Here is a 22,785-nt window from a genome sequence, read left to right on the forward strand (position 1 = left end):
CCGTTGCAACGTCGTAATTACAAAAAGTTTGACGATGTGGCAGGTGTGTGCAGACGGAATAAATATGTTGTTGAAGAGTTAGTGGATACACGATGATGCAATTGTGGTGGGAACCATGTTCCCGAGTTTAGGATGGCCCTGTAAGGGTGAAGGAGGTCGAAATAGCAAGAATCAGGGCTGTCCAGCAGGTCTCATATGTGGAGGCAGTGCAATTTGGGGTGGCAGGTAGCCTAGTGGTTAGAGACAGTAACCGAAAGGTTCCTGGATTGAATCCCAGAGCGGTCAAGGCAGCCCCTGAACAAGGCAGTTAACCCACAGTTCCCTGGTATAGGCCAACATTTTGCAGGGAATACGGTCTGAAGATGATCTTCCCTCTTAGACCCCAGAGCCTGTAGGGATCTGCGTATGCATTTTAATCTGAATAAAGGAGTACATAGATTTTTTTGTGTATGTTCGATTTTTTTCCTCACCCTTTCCGTATTTCCCCGTGCTTTTTCTGCGTTAAAGTTCCCCAGTTTTCACCCCACACAGTAGGTGGCGGCATAATACCAGAGCAGCAGCCTATGACGAGCTAGCGAAAATAGCATCAAATCTAACTACACCTTCGGAAAGAGTACGGGGTGAAACAAGTTAAGAAACCTAAGCTAAATTGCTCGCCGCCAAAATGCAGATAACATTAAAAACTCTCCAACAGCAGACATTTAAAATCGACATAGACGCAGAGGAGACGGTGAGTTGAAACCATGCATTTGTTGAAGGTGTGGAGGACTTCGTCTAACTTAGCGTTGCGTTGGCTAACAAGCTAAGCTAACTTGCATTCTTAGCTAGTTTGACATGGCTGGCTAACGTTAGCAAAGCAACTTCAACATGTTTAAGTCCCCAGTCAAGTAACTAGATAACGTTGGTAAGTTTCTTAGTAACGTTACTTAACAAAGTAGGTTGTTCGTTACTGCAAATACACCCATTGTGATTTTATGTTGGCAAAAACGTAGTGGTAGTGTACGCGGTAGCTGACTAATGCTAGCATTAGCTGGTAAGTGTTGGTAGTTAGCTATCTAATTGTCTCAAGTTTCTCAACCCCAACTATTTGTTAGCTAACTAGCAATGGCTAATTCAATAACTTTTGCCATGGATAGCCACAATGTGCTCTAACGATATATATTTATTCAAAACGACAACTTTCGAGTTTAGCGTAGTTAGCTAGCTCCCTAACGTTAGCTAGCTAGCCATGTATTCTAACGCTAGCTAGCTAAACAGCTGCTGCCTCACGTGTCTTATGAAGCAGTTGGATAGTTTATTAGCTAACCTAGCTAAATGTTGATAATCCAAATAATTGATCCATATAACGTTACTGTAGCGATCTAACTTCGTTTGACACCCCTGTAGCTAGCTAGATACTGTCGGCATTTGGTTGTTATTAGCGAGGCGAATATTAGCTAACGTTAGGGGACGTCGTTATCTAACGTTGGGCTGAGGAGAGGTCTCTGCACTGAGTCATTGACAGTGGCCTATTGGCGTGACCCAGAATTCTGAGAAGTTGTCAATCATAAACTGTTTTTATTTTAGGCAGTGTGTAGTTAGTTGCCAAGTATTAGTATTATAAGACCTCTCTCAGAGAACTCGGGCACCAGACTTTGAATTGTTTAATTGGTTTCATAGCTATCTTTTAGCCTAATCATCAGCCATTTAACCAGTAAACTGAGACATATCATATGCTTCTCGCAATGGACTTCGTTCTCTTTATGATTTGTCTGTCGTCTGCTCTCTCTTTACAGGTAAAAACCTTAAAGGAAAAAATTGAGAATGAGAAGGGAAAAGATGGTTTTCCAGTTGCTGGACAAAAGTTGATATATGCAGGTACAGTTTCAGTCTTGTATTCCCCTGCTCTCTCTTTTGTCTGACACTTTGATGAGGACGGATAGAAATGCATAGGTCGTTGCGCTGTCACAATATAATTACATGTCTGTGTTGGCTTGTCCTGTGGCATCTCAATGTTTTCATGTAATTATGTTACGGGAATGCAGATTGCAGCAATAGTGTTCAATCTGTGTATGTGGCATGCTAATGTTTCTTCACCACTATGAATTAACCTTATAGGTGATGGGGATAGGTTTCTGGCAATTTGAATGGCAAAGAATGTCAGGGTTATTGTGGAATTGTCGGTTGATAAATTAATATCTTCATGTTTGTTGCTTGAAGGGAAAATCCTAAATGATGACACAGCCCTCAAGGAGTATAAGATTGATGAGAAGAACTTTGTGGTCGTCATGGTGGCAAAGGTAAGGGATTAGAAACGTTGCGATTTGTCCATGAAATTACATGCCTTTCATTGGGGTGGAGACCTGAATACATAACATACGCTTCACTATTTTCAAATCCATCATAAACATGCTACACACACACACACACGCACACACACACAGTGACAACCACTGATAGTGGCAGATGGACTTAATTAACTTTCCATGTCACTGGACGTGTGTGTGTTCACCTTGAAGCAATATTTTCCCAGACCTGTCACATGCACCTCAATATCACTAAGAAGACAGGCAGAATGCAGATTAAATCCCACTGTGCGGAGTGGATTGCAATCTGTTACATCTCCGCTCCCTATGCTCACAGGTGCAGCAACAGTTCATGTAATGGAGTTTCTCACTGCAGAGCTACAATATGTGCCTTCTGCACAGTTTGAATGTCTATAATAGAGGTCGACTGATTATGATTTTTCAACACCGATACCGATTATTGGAGGACCAAAAAAAACAATGCCGATTCAATATATATATATATATATATATATTTTTAAAATGTTTTTTTTTAAATTTTTTAAATTTGTAATAATGACAATTACAACAATACTGAACACTTTTTAACTTAATATAATACATTTATTAAAAAAACCTATTTAGCCTCAAATAAATCATGAAACATGTTCAATTTGTTGGAGAAGTAAAAGTGCAATATATGCCATGTAGAAAACTAACGTTTGAGTTCCTTGCTCAGAACATGAGAACATATGAAAGTTGGTGGTTTCTTTTAACATGAGACTTCAATATTCCAAGGTAAGAGGTTTTTAGGTTGTAGTTAATATAGTATTTATAGGACTATTTCTCTCTATACCATTTGTATTTCATATACCTTTGACTATTGGATGTTCTTATAGGCACTATAGTATTGCCAGTGTAACAGTATAGCTTCCGTCCCTCTCCTCGCACCTACCTGGGCTCGAACCAGGAACACATCGACAACAGCCATACTCGAAGCATCGTTACCCATCGCTCCACAAAAGCAAGGGGAATAACTACTCCAAGTCTCAGAGCGAGTGGCGTTTGAAACGCTATTATTGCGCACCCCGCTAACTAGCTGGCCATTTCACATCGGTTACACCAGCCATTAGGCTGATAGGCTTGAAGTCATAAACAGCGCTGTGCTTGCGAAGAGCTGCTGGCAAAACGCACGAAAGTGCTGTTTGAATGAATGCTTACGAGCCTGCTGCTGCCTACCATCGCTCAGTCAGACTGCTCTATCGAATCATAGACTTATTTATAACACACAGAAATACGAGCCTTTGGTCATTAATATGGTCGAATCCGGAAACTATCATTTCGAAAATAAAACGTTTATTATTTCAGTGAAATACGGAACCGTTTAGTATTTTATCTAACGTTTGGCATCCCTAAGTCTAAATATTCTTGTTACATTGCACAACCTTCAATGTAATGTCATAATTATGTAAAGTTCTGGCAAATTAGTTCACAATGAGCCAGGCTGCCCAAACTGTTGCATATACCCTGACTCTGCGTGCAATGAATGCAAGAAGTGACACAATTTCACCTGGTTAATATTGCCTGCTAACCTGGATTTCTTTTTAGCTAAATATGCATGTTTAAAAATATATACTTCTGTGTATTGATTTTAAGAAAGGCATTGGTGTTTATGGTTAGGTACAGTCGTCCAACGATTGTGCTTTTTTCGCAAATGCGCTTTTGTTAAATCATCCCACAGTGTTGCATCGATTATATGCAACGCAGGACACGCTAGATAAACTAGTAATATCCTCAACCATGTGTCAACCATAACTAGTGATTATGATTGATTGATTGTTTTTTATAAGATAAGTTTAATGCTAGCTAGCAACTTACCTTAGCTTCTGCTGCATTTGCATAACAGGCAGTCTCCTTGTGGAGTGCAACGAGAGGCAGGTGGTTATAGCGTTGGACTAGGTAACTGTAAGTTTGCAAGATTGAATCCCCCGAGCTGACAAGGTGAAAATCTGTCGTTCTGCCCCTGAACAAGGCAGTTAACCCACCGTTCCTAGGCCATCATTGAAAATAGGAATGTGTTATTATTAACTGAGTTGCCTAGTTAAATAAAGGTATAAAAAAACATCTAAATAAAACAAAATGTAAAAATCTGCAAAATCGGCGCCCAAAAATACCGATTTCCGATTGTTATGAAAACTTGAAATTGGCCCTAATTAATCGGCCATTCCGATTAAGCGGTCGACCTCTAGTCTATAGTGATAATTGGCAAGAGGCTGTGGCCTTGAGATTCCTGTTTGTTGGTGTATGGAATAGTAGAATCTTTAATCTTTTTAAAGCTGCATTATGTTATTCTTTTTATATTTTCTTTGTTCAAAAGCTCCAAGTCGGTAGTGGTCATCCAGTGTGAGTCAACAGTAACAATATTGTGCCTCCAGCCTACCTGAACCGCTTGTATTCGATTTCTCTGTCAGGTTGGTTTTTCCCAACAGATTTAGTGCTGTGCGTAATGAATGACGAGTTTCCGCCACAAGTTCATTGACTCAGACTGAGACAGGTGGAAAAGCTAAATTGCGTACTCTTAGCGTCATCTCGTCTCCTTCTCAAAACCCATTGGATGAAAAAGCCAGAGGTCCTGCCCCTCTGACCTTCTCCACCAATGGGTTTTGAGAAGGAGACGACAACACAAGGAGGAGTAAGCCATTGAGAGAATCTGAAACTGAAGAGAAAAGGGACGTCTATGTCCACACTTCACTAGTGGAGATGTATGACAGATGTGGGGAGCAAACGACATGTCCCTATAACCCAAAGTAACATGGAACTTTGGAGAGCCAGAAGGGAAAACAAAAGAGCCCGGGCCAAGACGATAGTGAACCTCGGATTTGTGCTTACAAACTGGAGAGGGCTAGCTCCATTGCGAAGGGATTCAAAACCGACCAAGATATTTTTCTGCTGAAACAGTAAGACAAAGTTAGCTTGCTAATATATAATTCTAGATATAAAGTAATATGTCGCTTTAGCTATTTAGTTGTAAATATGTATGCAAGTGTTATAGCTACCATGGATTACTTGTTTTCAAGCCACATTGGCAGCTAGCTAGTTTGGCTAGCTATGTTGTTTGCTAGTTGATTGCGCCTTTGGTTTGTTTCATTTGTATAAACTGTTGCTTTACTATTTAGTTGTAATATGCTATGACTATTCCTTTGACCTTGTGTTATTTCTGATGTCAGTGGTCTGAAAGCCACCCATCTGATTAGCTAGCTAGCTTCTTCACACTACTGTACTGGCACGGAATAGCCATGATCATTATTTGACAACAAAGCTCTAGATAGAAAATATTGTCAAACCAACATTTTGCTGCATTTTCAATTATGAAAGGGATCAATCGACATCAACGCCTACCAAAAGTTGTCTTTCCAGCGCCATCATTGTTGAGTATTGCCGCAGACTCAGATCAGTAAACAAAAACTTTAGCAAGGACAACAGTATTTCCCCTAGCTGGCCAAGATTTGACCTAATAATACAGTGGACATCTTCTAGTGATGGGTATCTACACTGAACAAAAATACAAACACATTTTTGTGTGACACACATGACACATTTCCAAGAATGTTACGGAGTTACAGTTCATATAAGGAAATCGGTCAATTGAAATAAATTAATTAGAACCTAATCTATGGATTCCACATCTCTGGGAATACAGTTATGCATCTGTTGGTCACATACAGTTCCTTCGGAAAGTATTCGGATCCCATTACTTTTTCCACATTTTGTTACGTTATAGCCTCATTCTTAAATAAATAAATAATAATCCTCAGCAATACCCCATAGTGAGAAAGCGGAAAAACAGGTTTTTAATTTTTAGCAAATGTATTAAAAATAAATACCTTATTTACATAAGTATTCAGACCCTTTGCTATGAGACTCGAAATTGAGCTCAGGTGCCTCCTGTTTCCATTGATCATCCTTTAGATGTTTCTAAAACTTTATTGGAGTCCACCTGTGGTAAATTCAAATGATTGGGCTTGATTTGGAAAGGCACATAACTGTCTGTTAAAAGCACAACAGCACGCTTGGAGTTGGCCAAAGGGCACCTAAAGAACTCTGGCCATGAGAAATTAGATTATCTGGTCTGTTAAAACCTAGATTGAACTCTTTGGCCTAAATGCCAAGCGTCTGGAGGAAACTGGCACCATCCCTTACGGTGAAGTATGGTGGTGGCAGCATCATGCTGTGGGGATGTTTTTCAGCGGAGCGCTCAGGACCTCAGACTGGGGCAAAGGTTCATCTTCCAAGAGGTCAACAACCCTAAGCACACAGCCAAGACAACACAGCTGTGGCTTCAGGACAAGTCTGTGAATGTCCTTGAGTGGCCCAGCTAGAGCCCGGACTTGAACCCTATAGAACATTTTTGGAGAGACCTGAAAATGGCTGTGCAGCGATGCTTCCCATCCAACCTGACAGAGCTTGAGATGATCTGCGGAGAAGAATGGGAGAAACTCCCCAAATACAGGTGTGCCAGGCTTGTACCATCATACCCAAAATAACTCAAGGCTGTAGTCGCTGCCAAAGGTGCTTCAACAAAGTACCGTGTAAAGGGTCTGAATACTTATGTAAATGTAATATTTCAGTTTATATTTTTTATAAATGAGCAAAAAGGTCAACCTGTTTTTGCTTTGTCATTATGGGGTATTGTGTGTGTGTGTCTATATATTGATGAGGGAACTTTACATTTTTTTAATCAATTGTAGAGTAAAGCTGTAACGTAACAAAATGTGGAAAAAGTCAAGTGGTCTGAAAACATTCTAAAGGCACTGTATACCTTAACATGTAGGGGTGTGGATAAAAAAAAAAGTCAGTGTCTGGTGTGACCACCATTTGCCTCGTGCAGTGTGACACATCTCCTTCACATAGAGTTGATCAGGCTGTTTGATTGTGGCCTGTGGAATGTTCTCACACCTCTTCAATGGCTGTGCGAAGTTTCTGGATATTGGCGGGAATTGGAACACGCTGTCGTACATGTTCATCCACAGCATCCCAAACCTGCTCAATGGGTGACATGTCTGAGTATGCAGGCCATGGAACTGGGACATTTTCTGCTACCAGAAATTGTGTACAGGTCCTTGCTACATGGGGCCGTGCATTATCATGAGGTGATTGCGGTGGATGAATGGCACGACAATGGGCCTCAGGTTCTCATGACTGTATCTCTGTGATTTCAAATTGCCAAAGATTAAAATGCAATTGTGTTTGTTGTCCGTACAAAGAAATACATTGAAGCATTTGCGAGTGCGACACCCTAGGCTGGTAGGGAGTGAGGGACATTAAGCGCTTAGAATTTTAAATGTTTTTTTTTGTATTAAATCATTAGTCTATAAATTGCGCATGTAGGCTATGACTTAGAATTAAATACAAATTAAACAAAAAATGCCTTATTAGGCTCAGTCTAGAGTGCCTTTTTGAATTCATTTTTAGAAGAATGAGTTTGGCCAGTCTATGGCTTCAGGCTCATGCAATGTTGCCTGGAGAGCAGGCCAGCAGCGGAGAATATCCTCTCCGTGCTTGCAGAGCCACTGGGGATGCTAAACACACTTTTGGCCACTCTTGTCACTCAGGGCAGGGATGCATTTTATTATTATAAAATAAATCTATAGGTAGGTTTAAAGGTTTTTAGGCAAAATAGCCCAATCAAAACGGAAAACTCCTTAAGTTGGAATATGCGCTATATTGACAATTTTTAGCTACCTATCTCGTTCCTTTCTTTTAGCATGTGCATGTAGTAAGTAGACCATCATGCTTTCGGGAGACTGGCCTTTTCAAATTCCACTGATTCTTTAGTTGTGGACATTACATCACCGCACTCCCACTCTTGGTCATCTTTTTAAGTCACCTTGATTTTTGCACTTGTGTGTCTTCAGTTTCTTTATGGAAATAAACTACAAATGCATGCGGGGCTTAGCATGCCCTGAGCTCATGAAGTGCGCTATTTGAGGTGTCGAGAAGGCCTACCCTCCAGCCTTTAGGAGTCTCGCTCGGCGCTCCAGTCAAATTGGGCACGTTCTGCTTCTCACTCCTCTCACCTACTCTGACTCGTACCATCTAACCGCTAGTAGCCTTGAAACACAGCACTTATTAGCAGTTCAGCACATCAGCATTTCTCGCACTGTTACACAAAATCAAGATAAACATTTAGCATCGTTGACATTGAATGTCTGTAAGCAAACTGACACAAACTCTGTTGGCAGATTGTAGTTCTAGCTAGCCACATGCTAACCAGAGTGATACTAATAACAGCAGTAAATTCAGATAATGGCTAACAAACATTGTCCTACCATCAATTTTCCATCCCCGGGACTGCCACGCCGAAGAAATATCAGCCTGTACGAGATTGAACTTACCTCAACTTTCTAGAGTTTTCTCCGTTAAAACCTATCAACTTTACTGTGGGAATTGTGATCGAATCAACGTAATATTAGCCACTTTCAATGCAACGTAACAAAACAAACTATGCAAGAGATTTTGTTGTAGGCAGAAAGCATCGGAGTAGGATTCTATTGCATTGACAGGCACCACTCAAGCCCATACTCTACACAGGCCGGTGCACCATACCCAATCAGCGCTACAGTAGGCCTACAGTACCAGTCAAAAGTTTGGACACACATACTTAAGGGTTCTTATTTTTTGGTATTTTCTACATTGTAGAATAATAGTGAAGACATCAAGACATCAAAACACATGGAATCATGTAGTACCAAAAAGGTGTTAAACGAATCAAAATATATTTGAGGTTCTTCAAAGTAACCAGCCTTTGCCTTGATGAGCTTTGCACACTCTTGGCATTGTCTCAACCAGCTTCATGAAGTAGTCACCTGGAATGCATTTCAATTGACAGGTGTCCCTTAACCTCTCTGATCTCCCCATCCCGGATCCGGTATCAGGAATACAGACTCAAGCTCATTACCATAACGCAACGTTAACTATTCATGAAAATCGCAAATGAAATGAAATAAATATGCCATCTCTCAAGCTTAGCCTTTTGTAAACAACACTGTCATCTCAGATTTTCAAAATATGCTTCTCAACCATAGGAAAACAATAATTTGTGTAAAAGTAGCTAGCTAGCGTAGCATTTAGCGTTAGCATTAGCGTTAGCATCCAGCACGCAACATTTCAACAAAAACATAAAAGCCTTCAAATAAAATCATTTACCTTTGAAGAACTTCTGATGTTTTCAATGAGGATACTCTCAGTTAGATAGCAGATGCTCAGTTTTTCCAAAAAGATTCTTTGTGTATTAGAAATAGCTCCGTTTTATACATCACATTTGGCTACCAAAAAAACCTGAAAATTCAGTCCTCAAAACGCGAACTTTTTTCCAAATTAACTCCATAATATCGACTGAAAACATGGCAAACGTTGTTTAGAATCAATCCTCAAGGTGTTTTTCACATATCTCTTCATTGATATATCGTTCTTGGAAGCATGGTTTCTCCCCTCAATCAAATGGAAAAGTACAAGCAGCTGGCAATTGCGCACCGAATTCCACGCAGGACACCAGGCGAACACTTGGAAAATGTAGTCTCTTATGGTCAATCTTCCAATGATATGCCTACAAATACGTCACAATGCTGCTAACACCTTGGGGGAACGACAGAAAGTGTAGGCTCATTCCTTGCGCAATCACAGCCATATAAGGAGACAATGGAAAACAGAGCTTCAGAAATTCTGCTAATTTCCTGGTTGACGCATCATCTTGGTTTCGCCTGTAGAATGAGTTCTGGGGCACTTACAGACAATATCTTTGCAGATTCTGAGACTTCAGTGTTTTCTTTCAAAAACTGTCAAGAATATGCATAGTCGAGCATCTTTTCGTGACAAAATATTGCGCTTAAAACGGGAACGTTTTTTATCCAAAAATGAAATGGCGCCCCTAGAGATCCAACAGGTTAAGTTAATTTGTGGAAGTTCTTTCCTTTTTAATGTGTTTGAGCCATTCAGTTGTGTTGCAACAAGGTAGGGGCGGTATACAGAAGATAGCCCTATTTGGTAAAAGACCAAGTCCATATTATGGCAAGAAAAGCTCAAATAAGCAGAGAGAAATGATAGTATCATTCTTTAAATACATGGTCAGTCAATAACAAAAATGTCAAGAACTTTGAAAGTTTCTTCAAGTGCAGTTGCAAAAACCATCAAGCACTGATAACTGGCTCTCATGAGGACCGCCACAGGAAAGGAAGACCCAGAGTTACCTCTGCTGCAGAGGATAAGTTCATTAGTTAACTTCACCTCAGATTCCAGCCAAATAAATGCTTCACAGAGTTCAAGTAACAGACACATCTCAACATCAACTGTTCAGAGGAGACTGCGTGAATCAGGCCTTCATGGTCAAATTGCTGCAAAGAAACCACTACAGGAGGACACCAATAAGAAGAGACTTGGTTGGGCCAAGAAACACGACCAATGAACGTTAGGCCGATGGAAATTTGTCATTTGGTCTGATGAGTCCAAATTTGAGATTTTGGGTTCCAACCGCCGTGTCTTTGTGAGACGCAGAGTAGGTGAACAGATGATCTCCGTGTGGTTCCCACCGTGAAGCATGGAGGAGAAGGTGTATTGGTGCTTTGCTGGTGACCCTGTCTGATTTATTTTGAATTCAAGGCACATTCTGCAACGATGCGCCATCCCATCTGGTTTGCGCTTAGTCCCACTATCATTTGTTTTTCAACAGGACAATGACCCAACACACCTTCAGGCTGTGTAAGGGCTATTTGACCAAGATATGGAGTGCTGCATCAGATGACCTGGTCTCCACAATCACCTGACTTCTATTCAATTGAGATGGCTTGGGATGAGTTGGACCACAGAGTGAAGGAAAAGCAACCAAGTAACCTAAAGCAACAAGTGCTCAGTATTTGTGGGAACTCCTTCAAGACTTTTGGAAAAGCATTCCATGTGAAACCTGGTTGAGTGAATGCCAAAAGTGTGCAAAGCTGTCATCAAGGCAACGGGTGGCTACTTTGAAGAATCTCAAATATAAAATATATTTATTTATAAATATAAAATATATTTATATATTTTTTTAATGGTTACTGAATTAAGAGTTATGTTTAGGTTTGTCTTCACTGTTCTACAATGTAGAAAATAGTTAAAAATAAAGAACTGGTACTGTATATGCAAGTACACCATTGCCATATGTGGATCTGTGCCATTCACTTTGAACTGGATTGCTTTTTTACAGCATAAGCGGTCATGAGTAGATGCTTTTGTTTTGAGATCAGAGTTAAATTTAAGCGATGTGCACATTTGACATTTGTTCATATCCTTCGCTAATTAGTGAGATATTAGCCAAGTTATAGATCATTTGTAGTCAACAATGTGGGAGTGATTGCTTCTGACAAAGAGCACCAAACGTGTTAATTTTAGACATCTTTGAAAGCGAGTCAGGTAAAGAGCTTTTCTTTGTCTTAAAGGGGCAGTGTATTTTGAGACGGGCTTGAATAAGCTAAGTTTTCAGTCACCTGGTCTGAAGGACAAGTGGATAAACGGGTCAATGTCAATCCCTGCATGTTTTTAATAAAAGTAATGGAATGTAGGCCTACATTGAACACCACTCTGGCTGCTACTGTAGGCTGAACAATAACGGCTATTTCCATGTTGGAATGTTATGTGATGCAATTTCTATTTATTTTTTTGTTGATTGTATACCACTCTGGTAGGCCTACATTATGATCAAAGAGCCACAGTTTTAAGTGGTCAAGTAAGCTACTAACTTAAAGTGAGTACTGCCTCTGTGTTCACAGTAAACGTGCGCCGGAAGTTACAATTTTCACAGTGTTCCAGTTTGTGCTCAGCAGACCTGAAATCTGCTTGGTGAGGGAAAAATGTAGGGAACATTGGCTACCATTGATATCCTGCAAGTTATATTGGCCAATAAAGCAAAAATAAGGACCTTGAAAATTGACAATGACATCCGATTATGATATTTGACCATTCATTTCTGCAAAACATGGAGTATTCTGTTGATTTTAGTTATTGTATCTGTGTGAGTGGGCCAGTTCGTTTTGCATGGCTCGGTGCACTTAGATAGCTGACTTTGTTTTTATCATCGAACCAAAAACATAACATGACAACTCCTAGGCCCCTTTAGTACCTTCTTAGCCAATTTTCACATCCATCACTGAAGCCACCCGCCATGGTGTCAGTGGACTTGGAGCCTACATTGACTGTGGGCACAGAACCGGTTTCAGCTTCATAGCGAATACACTCTTCCACTGTTGGTAGATAGTGTAATCGTTCGGGACAAAGTGAGGCCCTCATATGACTGAAGCACAAGGGGTTCCCCTGACCCAGTAAGACTTTATTCCCCTCTTGACCAAACATGCATGCCGGTAAACAGTGCGTTGCCGACACCAGCAGGCCGTTCCTCTCTGAATGTCAAAGCCACAGTGTATTGTTGGTATATTACTTTTTGATACATGTATTTTCGCAACTTTTTTTTCAAATCAACATTTGCATAAATAACGTTTAAAAATGTTTTTGATTATCATCAATCCACGATGTTAGGTTTGTGGAAATATATTGTGCAACCTGTTCTTTTAAATCTTCAGATGGAAAAATGTTATTTATCAAAATGAGCAGCCTGGGAGTCTATCACCTATAGGTCTATGGTTTTTAAGTTAAATATGCTGTTGAGCCCAACTTTGAGCACTGGACATTCCCCTTTTTCTCTATGTAGCCTAAAGCAGCCCCAGCAGCTGCCCAGCCTTCCAGTGCTACCACGACCACCACCTCCAGCACTACAGTCCCCACAGTACCCGCTGCTGCCTTGTCAGGCTCAGATAACCCACCCGAGGGGGGCAAACCAGAGGACAAACCAGCTGAGGAGAGGCCCTCCAACACCTCAGCCCCAGCATCAACTCCAACCAGGTAGGCCTGGGTCGGCAGTCAATGGCTCTCTAATTGCAAACCTATTCCGTATACACAGTGTACAAAACTAATTAAATCTTTCCATGAGACTGTCCCGGTGAAAGCTATGATCCCATATTGATGTCACTGGTTAAATCCACTTGAATCATTGTAGATCAAGGGGAGGAGACATGTTAAATAATTATTTTTAAGCATTGACTCAATTGAGACATGGAGTGTGCATGTGTGCCATTGATGGTGAATAGGCAAGACAAAAGATTGAAGTGCCTTTGAACGGGTAGTAAGTGCCTGGCGTTTGAATGTGTCAAGAACTGCAACGCAGCTTGGTTTTTCATGCTCAATTTTCTGTGTGTCAAGAATGGTCCACCAACAAAAGGACATCCAGCCAACACAACTGTGGGAAGCATTTGAGTCAACAGCGTCCCTGTGGATCGCTTTCGACACCTTGCCCAGACAAATTGAGGCAGCCTCGCTGCCATTAGGTACCGAGATGAGATCCTCAGTGGGTGCAAGTGAATATTGGGAAGGTGTCCCTAATGTTTTGTTCACAGGCCCTGGTCTTGTTCCCTATATAGTTCACTGTTTGACCAGAGCCCTATTGCCTATAGTGCAATACCCCCCCTAAATTATTGAACTACACATAGGAAGTAGGGGGGTACCATTTGGGATGTAGCCACTGTTACATTTGGCCTGGGTCATTAATAGGAAGCTGCTGTTTCCAGAGTCATGTTCGACGGTAGCCACATGCAAAACGTTAACTGAGATTGCATTCTTATTGGAAATGGGGACGTTTTAGATTCCGCTAGTGTCGGTTATAGTATAATTAATATCTCCTAATGGTTGTATTTTATGAGAACAGATCATGGTACAATGGAACAGTACTCTCATCAGCTTTATATGCCTTCTCTTTCAGTTCGTCTGGTCTCTTGGCCAATGTGAACATGTTCGAGGAGGCAACTTCTGCTCTAGGTAAATGGTCCTCCTGATATGAGTTAACCCAATTTTGTGAATGGATTATAATCTGAAAACATACTTTCTCTTTTGTAGTTAGGTCTATAGCTATGTCTTAATATTGTCTTCCCTGTAGAAATATATATATATATATATATATTAGGGCTATTCCTTTCACTTTTTTTTATCTATCTCTCAATCTGTTTTCATTAGGCTGTTTATCCTAGTGAATGTCATCTGAAGTTTTCAAGAGTCTCCCTGATCAAAATGGCATCTGATTGGTTGGTTGTTCTTCCTGCTCCTCAGTGACAGGCCAATCATATGAGAACATGGTGACCGAGATGATGCTGATGGGCTATGAGAGGGAGCAGGTGGTGGCATCACTCCGAGCCAGCTTCAACAACCCAGACAGAGCTGTGGAGTACCTGCTTACAGTAAGTACCTCCCATCACTCCATCCACTTCTCCAGTCTGACACCCCTTTTTTATTCTGAATGGTTTAGTCTAAAAGTGATATAATATGACAGTGACCACGTTTTCATGCGCACAATATTCCGGATAGTAGCTCATATTCCGCTCGCCGTTGATTATCCTTGAGGTGTTTCTACATCTTGATTAGAGTCCACCTGTGGTAAATTCAATTGATTGAACATGATTTGGAAAGGCACACCCCTATCTGTATAAGGTCCCACAGTTGACAGTGCATGTCAGAGCAAAAACTGTGAGGTCGAAGGAATTGTCCGTAGAGCTCCGAGACAGGATTGTGTCAGATCTGGGGAAGTGTACCAAAAAATGTCTGTAGCATTGACGGTCCCAAAGAACACCGTGGCCTCCATCATTCTTAAATGAAAGAAGTTTGGGACCACCAAGACTCTTCTTAGAGCTGGCGGCAGGCCCATAAAGGACTGAATACCATGCCTCACGACTGGAGGAAACCTGGCACCATCCCTACGGTGAAGCATGGTGGTGGCAGCATCATGCTGTGGGGATGTTTTTCAGAGGAAGGGACTGGGAGACTAGTCAGGATCGAAGGAAAGATTGCCGGAGAAAAGTACAGAGAGAACCTAATCCACAGTGCTCAGGACCTGGCGGCATCGGTTCACCTTCCAACTGGAGAGACCTGAAAATAGCTGTGCAGCGACGCTCCCCATCCAACCTGACAGAGCTTGAAAGGATCTGCTGAGAAGAATGGGAGAAACTCCCCAAATACAGGTGTGCCGAGCTTGTAGCGTTATACCCAAGAAGACTCAAGGCTGTAATTGCTGCCAAAGGTGCTGCAACAAAGTTCTGAGTAAAGGGTCTGAATATATATGTAAATGTGATATTTCAGGTTTTTCTTTTTTTTTTGTCTCCCCGAAAATGTGAATGCTACTGTAATGTTGTCTTTGACACTTATGCAAGCAGAAGGTAAGAACCACATAAAATATGCACCCAGACGAACTGAAGTCTTATCAGAAACGTGTTTCATTGTTTTCTCAGCTTTTAATTTCCTTAAAATCAGTCAAACGGATAACTTTTGGACATTTTGCACAGGACCAATCTCTCCACTGTTTTGGAGTTATTGCATTTGTTCCTTGGTCCCTAAAAGACATTCAGCAGTGTTTAACTAGATTACTAATGCATTCATTCTGTCAATGTAAGACATTATTCTGGTGAGCACTACTTTATTTAGTCTTCTGGGGCAACAATTTATGACAGAATTGAAGCTGCATGTGTCTAACGATTGGCTAGTTGACAGAAATAATAATAATAATACGGCCTACAAAGTGTCAGACATTATAAGCAGGAAGTTGTCTAAATTTGGGGTGAAAGTAGCCAGTAGGCTATACGATCCTGTTCGGAGTATCAGCAAAATACATTATGGAGTTATGGTGTATCGAACTGTGCGGGTAGCCTACTTTTTTAAAATGATATACAAAACTGAGGATGCGCAGACTACAAAAAAAACAGTAAATGGGATAAGATGATGCCACAGATCAGCGTGTCTTTTCTGGGTTTCTCAATTTTTGTATTATTTTTTACCTTTATTTTACTAGGCAAGTCAGTTAAGAACAAATTCTTATTTTCAATGACGGCCTAGGAACAGTGGGTTTAACTGCCTGTTCAGGGGCAGAACGACAGATTTGTACTTTGTCAGCTCGGGGATTTGAACTTGCAACCTTTCGGTTACTAGTTCAACGCTCTAACCACAATGCATAGTACTTGAGTATCCCGAATAGTAACGGTATATTGGTGTGCATGTTAACATGGTCATTGACTCAAAATATCCCGTTTTTTTTTTTTTTTTGTGTGCTCTTTGACGGTTTTCATCCATGTGTTTCTTTGAGCTGAGATGATGGAGCTAGATTCCTCCACCCTGTCTGGCAGCTCTAATGTATCTCCTGTGGTTGTTCTTCAGGGGATCCCAGCTGGGGAGGAGGGCCATGTGAGTGCTGACCCAGTGGTGCCCCCTGTGGGTGGAGGAACTCCAGCTCTGAACACAGGCAGTATGACCACCCCAGCCAGCACAGGCTCCCTAGCCAGCGCTGCAACAGGAGGTGTGTGTGTGCCTGCTTCTCCACTATACGCATGCACATGTGTAACAACACTTCTGTATGCAGTGCACACACAAATGGCATTTGACGGCTTTCTATTCTTTTCCTTTGAATAATAAAGAGATGCCCTATGTGCTGCACTGTATCAATTGTTCTATGCCATAAATGGTTTGGCACACTGGAGTTTAGAACACTAGTGTGCTGCTGTGTGGAAGAGGAATGTAGAACTTTGGGAACAAAGAACATACAAAATGGACCTGTAGAAATAGAACATGGAAATGGAACATAGAACTGTGTGGATTGGAAATAGAACAGTGCCATTGTCCTTCTATGGTGTGACCTCCGATCCCCTCTCTCCCTCTCCTGTGTTTCCAGCCAACCCTCTGGGGTTCCTGGTTAACCAGCCCCAGTTTCTCCAGATGAGACAGATCATCCAGCAGAACCCCTCTCTGCTCCCTGCCTTACTACAGCAGATAGGGAGGGAGAACCCCCAGCTTCTGCAAGTATGGACAACACACTCACACAAACGCCTCGATTTACAGTCTGTCTCTCCGATATACTCCCGAATCTCTGGCCTCTTGATGATAGACAATTATTCCACAATTTTGTAGTTGAACTGGCTACAATGAGCAGTGAAATTGATGGAATTCCAGTCCTTCTGCCAAATACATTTGTCTGTGTCATTTAGCTCCCCAGGCCTCTCATGCATATTGAAGGAATGAGATCAGAGCCTGAAGGCATAGCAGCAGATCCCCTCTGTGATACTGTTGTGTGTCCCAAATGGTACCCTATTCTCTTTATAGTGCATTACTGTTGACTAGAGCCCTATGTGAACTCTGGTCAAAAGTAATGCACTATAAAGGTAATAAGGTGCCATTTGGGAAGCAGAATGTGTTCAGCCTCAAACCAACCTCTGGTCAGCTGTAATTACCTGGGATTTATTCAATGATGTGAAATGTTCATAATGTTGTAGGTATCAAAGGTTCTTGGAACCACTGGCCTGGACTGGTGCGTTGATCAAATCTAAACCATCAGATTCATTTGTAGAGGGGCTGCACTCAATGTTGCTGGTAGAAATGTAATGTGTAGAACTGTGACTAACAGTTGGCTCATATGACACTTACCTGATCTGTACAATGCATTTCTATCTGAACGTTGAGTCTGTTGCTCTTTCCTGAACAAACCCCTGATCACTCTCTCCATGGGTGTGTTCATTATGTACCAAACGGAGGAAAACTGAGTAAAGCAAGAAGGGACTACTTAGAATCGGTCTAAGAAAGGCCTGTTTTCCGTTGTTTTTCTGTTGTGTGCCCTAATGAACACAATCCTGTTTGTCTGTTTCCCTTTCAGCAAATCAGCAGCCACCAAGAGCAGTTCATCCAGATGCTGAACGAGCCAGCCCAGGAGGGGGGTCAGGGAGGAGGAGGAGTAGGTGGTGGTGGAGGAGGAGGTGTTGGAGTGGGGGTCGGTGGGGAGGCTGGAAGTGGCATGAACTATATTCAGGTCACACCCCAGGAGAAGGAGGCCATTGAGAGGGTAAGAAAGGAGGGAATCTCACAAGCCAAGATGACTGTTGATAAGTGGCTACAGTTGAAAATTTGCTAGTTAGCTAAATAATTTACAGAAATGCTGATTTAATTTTAATTATTTAAAAAATATATATAATTTAAAAAGAAAGTTAAATAAATTGAGTAAACATAGCGATTCTCTGGTACTTTTGTATTGTTTTTAGCCAATAGTTCTGAAAGTAGCGCTCACGAGCCAAAAGTGGTCACCAAAAATGGTGTACTACGTCACATACTGTATACAGTGCATTTGGAAAGTTCAGACCCCTTCTGTTTTTCCACATTTTGTTATGTTATACAGCCTTATTCTAAAATTGATTAAATATAGTGTTTTCCCTCAATCTACACACTACCCCATAATGACAAAGGGAAAACAGGTTTTTAGAAAATGTTTTATTTATTCAAACGGAAAAAACGGATACCTTATTTGCATAAGTATTCAGACCCTTTGCTATGAGACTCAATATTGAGCTCAGATGCATCATGTTTCCATTGATCATCCTTGAGAAGTTTCTCCAACTTGATAGACCTGTGGTAAATTCAATTGATTGGACATGATTTGGAAAGGCACACACCTGTCTATAAAGGCCCCACGGTTGACCGTGCATGTCAGCAAAAACCAAGCCATGAGGTCAAAGGAATTGTCCGTGAAGCTCAGACAGGATTGTGTCGAGGCACGGATCTGGGGAAGGGTACCAACAAATGTTTGCTGGATTGAAGGTCCCCAAGAACACAGTGGCCTCCATCATTCTTAAATGGAAGAAGTTTGGAACCACCAAGACTCTTCCTATAGCTGGCCAAACTGAGCAATCGGGGGAGAAGTGCCTTGGTCAGGCAGGTGACAAACAACTCGATGGTCACTGACAGAGCTCCAGAGTTCCTCTGTGGAGATGGGAGAACCTTCCAGAAAGACAACCATCTCTGCAGCACTCCACCAATCAGGCCTTAATGGTAGAGTGGTCAGTCGGAAGACATGTGGTCAGTTAAAGAAGGGAGGACTCTTCCTCAACTGTAATCGGTTCTGGATAGGATTCAGAAAGGACTGTTAATTTGTTACTAGGTAAATGGAACATGACAGCCCGCTTGGAATTTGTCTCTCACACCATGAGAAGGACTCTCACACCATGAGAAATAAGATTTCATCTGGTCTGATGAAACCAAGATTGAATTCTTTAGCTTGAATGCAAGCATTACGTCGGGAGGAAACCTGGCACCATCCCTGCGGTGAAGCATGTTGGTGGCAGCATCCTGCTGTGGGGATGTTGTTCAGGGACTGGGAGACTAGTCAGGATCGAATGAACGAAGCAAATGACAGAGAGATCCTTGATGAAAACCTGCTCCAGAGCGCTCAGGACCTCCAACAGGCTCAATCTTCACCTTCCAACAGGACAACAAACTCTAAGCGCACAGCCAATACAACGCAGGAGTGGCTTCGGTAAAAGTCTGAATGTCATTGAGTGGCCCAGCCATAGCCTGGACTTGAACCCGATCGAACATTTCTGGAGAGACCTGAAAATAGCTGTACAGCGACGCTCCCCATCCAAACTGACAGCGCTTGAAAGGCTCTGCAGGGAAGAATGGGAGAAACTCCTCAAATAAAGGTGTGCGAAGCTTGCAGCTTCATACCAGAAGTCTCAGGGCTGTAATTGCTACTAAAGGTGCTTCAGCAAAGTACCTAGTAAAGAGTCTGAATACTTATCTAAATGATTTCATTTTTTTATTCATACGTTTAAAAAAAAATTGCATTGTGGTTTTGGGGTATTATTAGTAGATGGATGACTGAAGATTCTATTTTAGTATAAAGCTGTAACAAAATGTGGAAAAAGTAGAGGGGTCGGAATACTTTCTGAATGCACTGTATATCAATCTAGAACAGGATTATGTGTTATGGATGCAATTTGAAAGGAATTGATAGACTGCTCGCTTGTGCACAGATTTAATACGATGTTAGCGTGATGGGCTGTTTTTCACTCTGCAGCTGCAATAAAAAAATCTTTACAATTAAATATGGTGACCCCTGAAAGCAAGATGGAGATGGGTGTATTAGACGCGCATTCAGTCTTTTACTGTAGCATAGACTATGCAAATGTAGGTCCACTTGTCAGAAAAAAGTCTACGTGCATCGTGAACTGCGCTCCATAATGAGGTGGGCGATCTGTCACCACCCTGAACGTTGATGATTCATCATGCAGAGGCCGTAGAGATGACGGCTGTGAACATTGCATATAATTTAACAGTTCCATTTCACGCCAAGCTGTTCATATAAATCATTTTATAAACTGGATGGTTTGAGCCCTGAATGCTGATTGGCTGACCGCCGTGGTATATCAGACTGTATACCAGGGGTATGACAAAACCCGTGGTTTACTGCTCTAAATACGTTGGTAACCAGTTTATAAAAGCAGTAAGGCATCTCGTGGTATATAGCCAATATACCATGGCTACGGGCTGTGTCCTGGCATGCCGCGTTGCGTCGTGCTTAAGAACACCCCTTAACCGTTGGGGTGGCAGGTAGCTTTGTGGTTGGACTAGTAACCGAAAGGTTGTGAGATCGAATCCCTGAGCTGACAAGGTAAAAATCTGTCATTCTGCCAACAATAGCTACTCTATTTTGAGTCATAAAAGTGCATTGAAATTACGTAGGAACTGTGCACACTTTGGAGAGGTGTGTGGCCACTTGGAGACACCAGTTAGTCCTCTCACTCAAACCATTGTATTTTTTTTGTCTGCACCTACCCCACCGTTTCCAATAATATTCTTATGTTACTGAATATGTCGAGAGTATTTTCAGATTTGATCAACGAATGCAGTGAAAATTACACTAAATGCAAATTGAACACAATCATCAGTGTAACGTTTGGATTCAGTCTTGTCAGGTGAACTGTTGTCCTCAGCTTGGGTCAAATGTTCCTATAATCTCAACTGTTTCCTTTCAGTTGCTACTATGCTTGTGCATATGTATTTCATATTTCTTTAAAAAACATTTCAATTTAGCCCTACCCATATTGTCCAATTCTCACTAGTGTAAAGGGTTTAGTGACGTGTTGATTTCAGACTGCATTGTTTTCAACTGAAGATGCATGAATAAATGCCTATTTCTGGGAATAGGAATGTAAAATCAATCCTGTCATCGCTATTCAGGAATGTTGTTTATGTCATTTCAATATTGACTCTGTCTGTTTTGTCTTACAGCTAAAAGCCCTAGGATTCCCTGAAGGACTTGTTATACAGGCCTACTTTGCCTGTGAGAAGAATGAGAACTTGGCCGCTAACTTCCTCTTACAACAGAATTTTGACGATGACTAAAAAGGGAGCCATGATAGTCATTTCGGTCCTTATTTTTTTTTCTCTACTTTTTGATCAATATTGGATGAGCATAAATAAAACATGGCCTTCGCATTTTCCAAAATTTTACATAATACATATTTTTTTTGTGAAATAAAAGCTGTTACTCTGATCACCTTGAGTAAAAGCTACTTGGTTCATCAGATATCACCTGTGTGCTACCCGTTTGTTTATTTTTTTATTTGGCTAAAGACCAACATGATTGTTTCTCATAAGGAAATTAATACTGGTTTAAAAGGTTGATCGCAGAATGTAGTTATAAGAGGAGTAGTTATACAAGTATGTGATTGGGCCATTTGTTATTGCATATTCATATACATCATTGTTCTTGTTTGATAGTGTTTTTCTTTGTCTCAATTGACCAGTATAGGGATCCCAGTACATAATAAAAACTGCAGTTTTAAATGACATTTTTAAACAAGCAACATTGTTATTTTGCCATTTTCATATTTTTTGTTAAACTTCCAACAAACTTAAAGTGAATTGCATGAGCTACAGCAGATTTAAAAAAGGCAACTGTACAAATATGGGAAGTACTGATGTTTCATGCAGCCTGAAAATAGCAAATTATCCTAGTTCTTTCAGACCTCTAAAGGTATGTATATGACTTCCGTAGCTCATAGTAAGTAGCCTTGTGTTTACAGTTATTATCCACTTGATTTACTGTCATTTTTACAAAGAAATAAAACATTTCAACAGAGTAATGCTATTTTGTTTAGTCTTTTAAAGAGGGCTGGTGTAAGCAGCTCTTTTGACCGTTGACTCTATGAATAACACTAGGAAAATAATATTGTTGCTCTTATTTGAAGATCCATTTGTGTCGGAGTCTCTACTAGTTTTCCACACAATATAAGTATTTATTTATTTATTCCTTCTCCAATTGGTATGCAGTCATCTGAAAATGCCTACAAAAGGATGCCATTTTAGATTATTGCGATGCACCCATACACCAATGACTTGTACACAATTTGTACAGTACACCCCACCCACCACCACACCTTCTCAAGCAGACGACTGAGACCAGCAGGGGGCAGCATAGACTGCAACATACGTCTTGAAAGTTTCTTCCAAACCACTGAGGTGTGTGTTCAACATCAGGGTTGAGTGAGGTTGATTTGAATTAAAGCCAGTCAATTCAAGAAGGAAGCTAAAATTCCAACTTCACTATTGTAAAATGTTATATTCCTTCTAAATAAGAACCTAT

General features: G+C 41.1%; 1 protein-coding gene across 1 annotated transcript; it reads left to right on the plus strand.

Moving 5' to 3' along the window:
• The first annotated feature begins 527 nt into the window (after positions 1 to 527).
• Positions 528 to 22,281, plus strand: LOC139408929 (UV excision repair protein RAD23 homolog B-like). Its single transcript, XM_071153397.1, has 10 exons — positions 528 to 730; positions 1,776 to 1,857; positions 2,200 to 2,279; positions 12,997 to 13,187; positions 14,101 to 14,156; positions 14,445 to 14,572; positions 16,536 to 16,674; positions 17,047 to 17,174; positions 18,022 to 18,207; positions 21,429 to 22,281. The coding sequence occupies exons 1-10, from the start codon at positions 665 to 667 to the stop codon at positions 21,540 to 21,542; spliced, it is 1,170 nt and encodes a 389-aa protein (XP_071009498.1). The 5' UTR covers positions 528 to 664; the 3' UTR covers positions 21,543 to 22,281.
• The last annotated feature ends 504 nt before the right edge of the window (positions 22,282 to 22,785 follow it).

This window comes from Oncorhynchus clarkii, chromosome 5, assembly GCF_045791955.1.
Source record: "Oncorhynchus clarkii lewisi isolate Uvic-CL-2024 chromosome 5, UVic_Ocla_1.0, whole genome shotgun sequence".
NCBI lineage: Eukaryota > Metazoa > Chordata > Actinopteri > Salmoniformes > Salmonidae > Oncorhynchus > Oncorhynchus clarkii.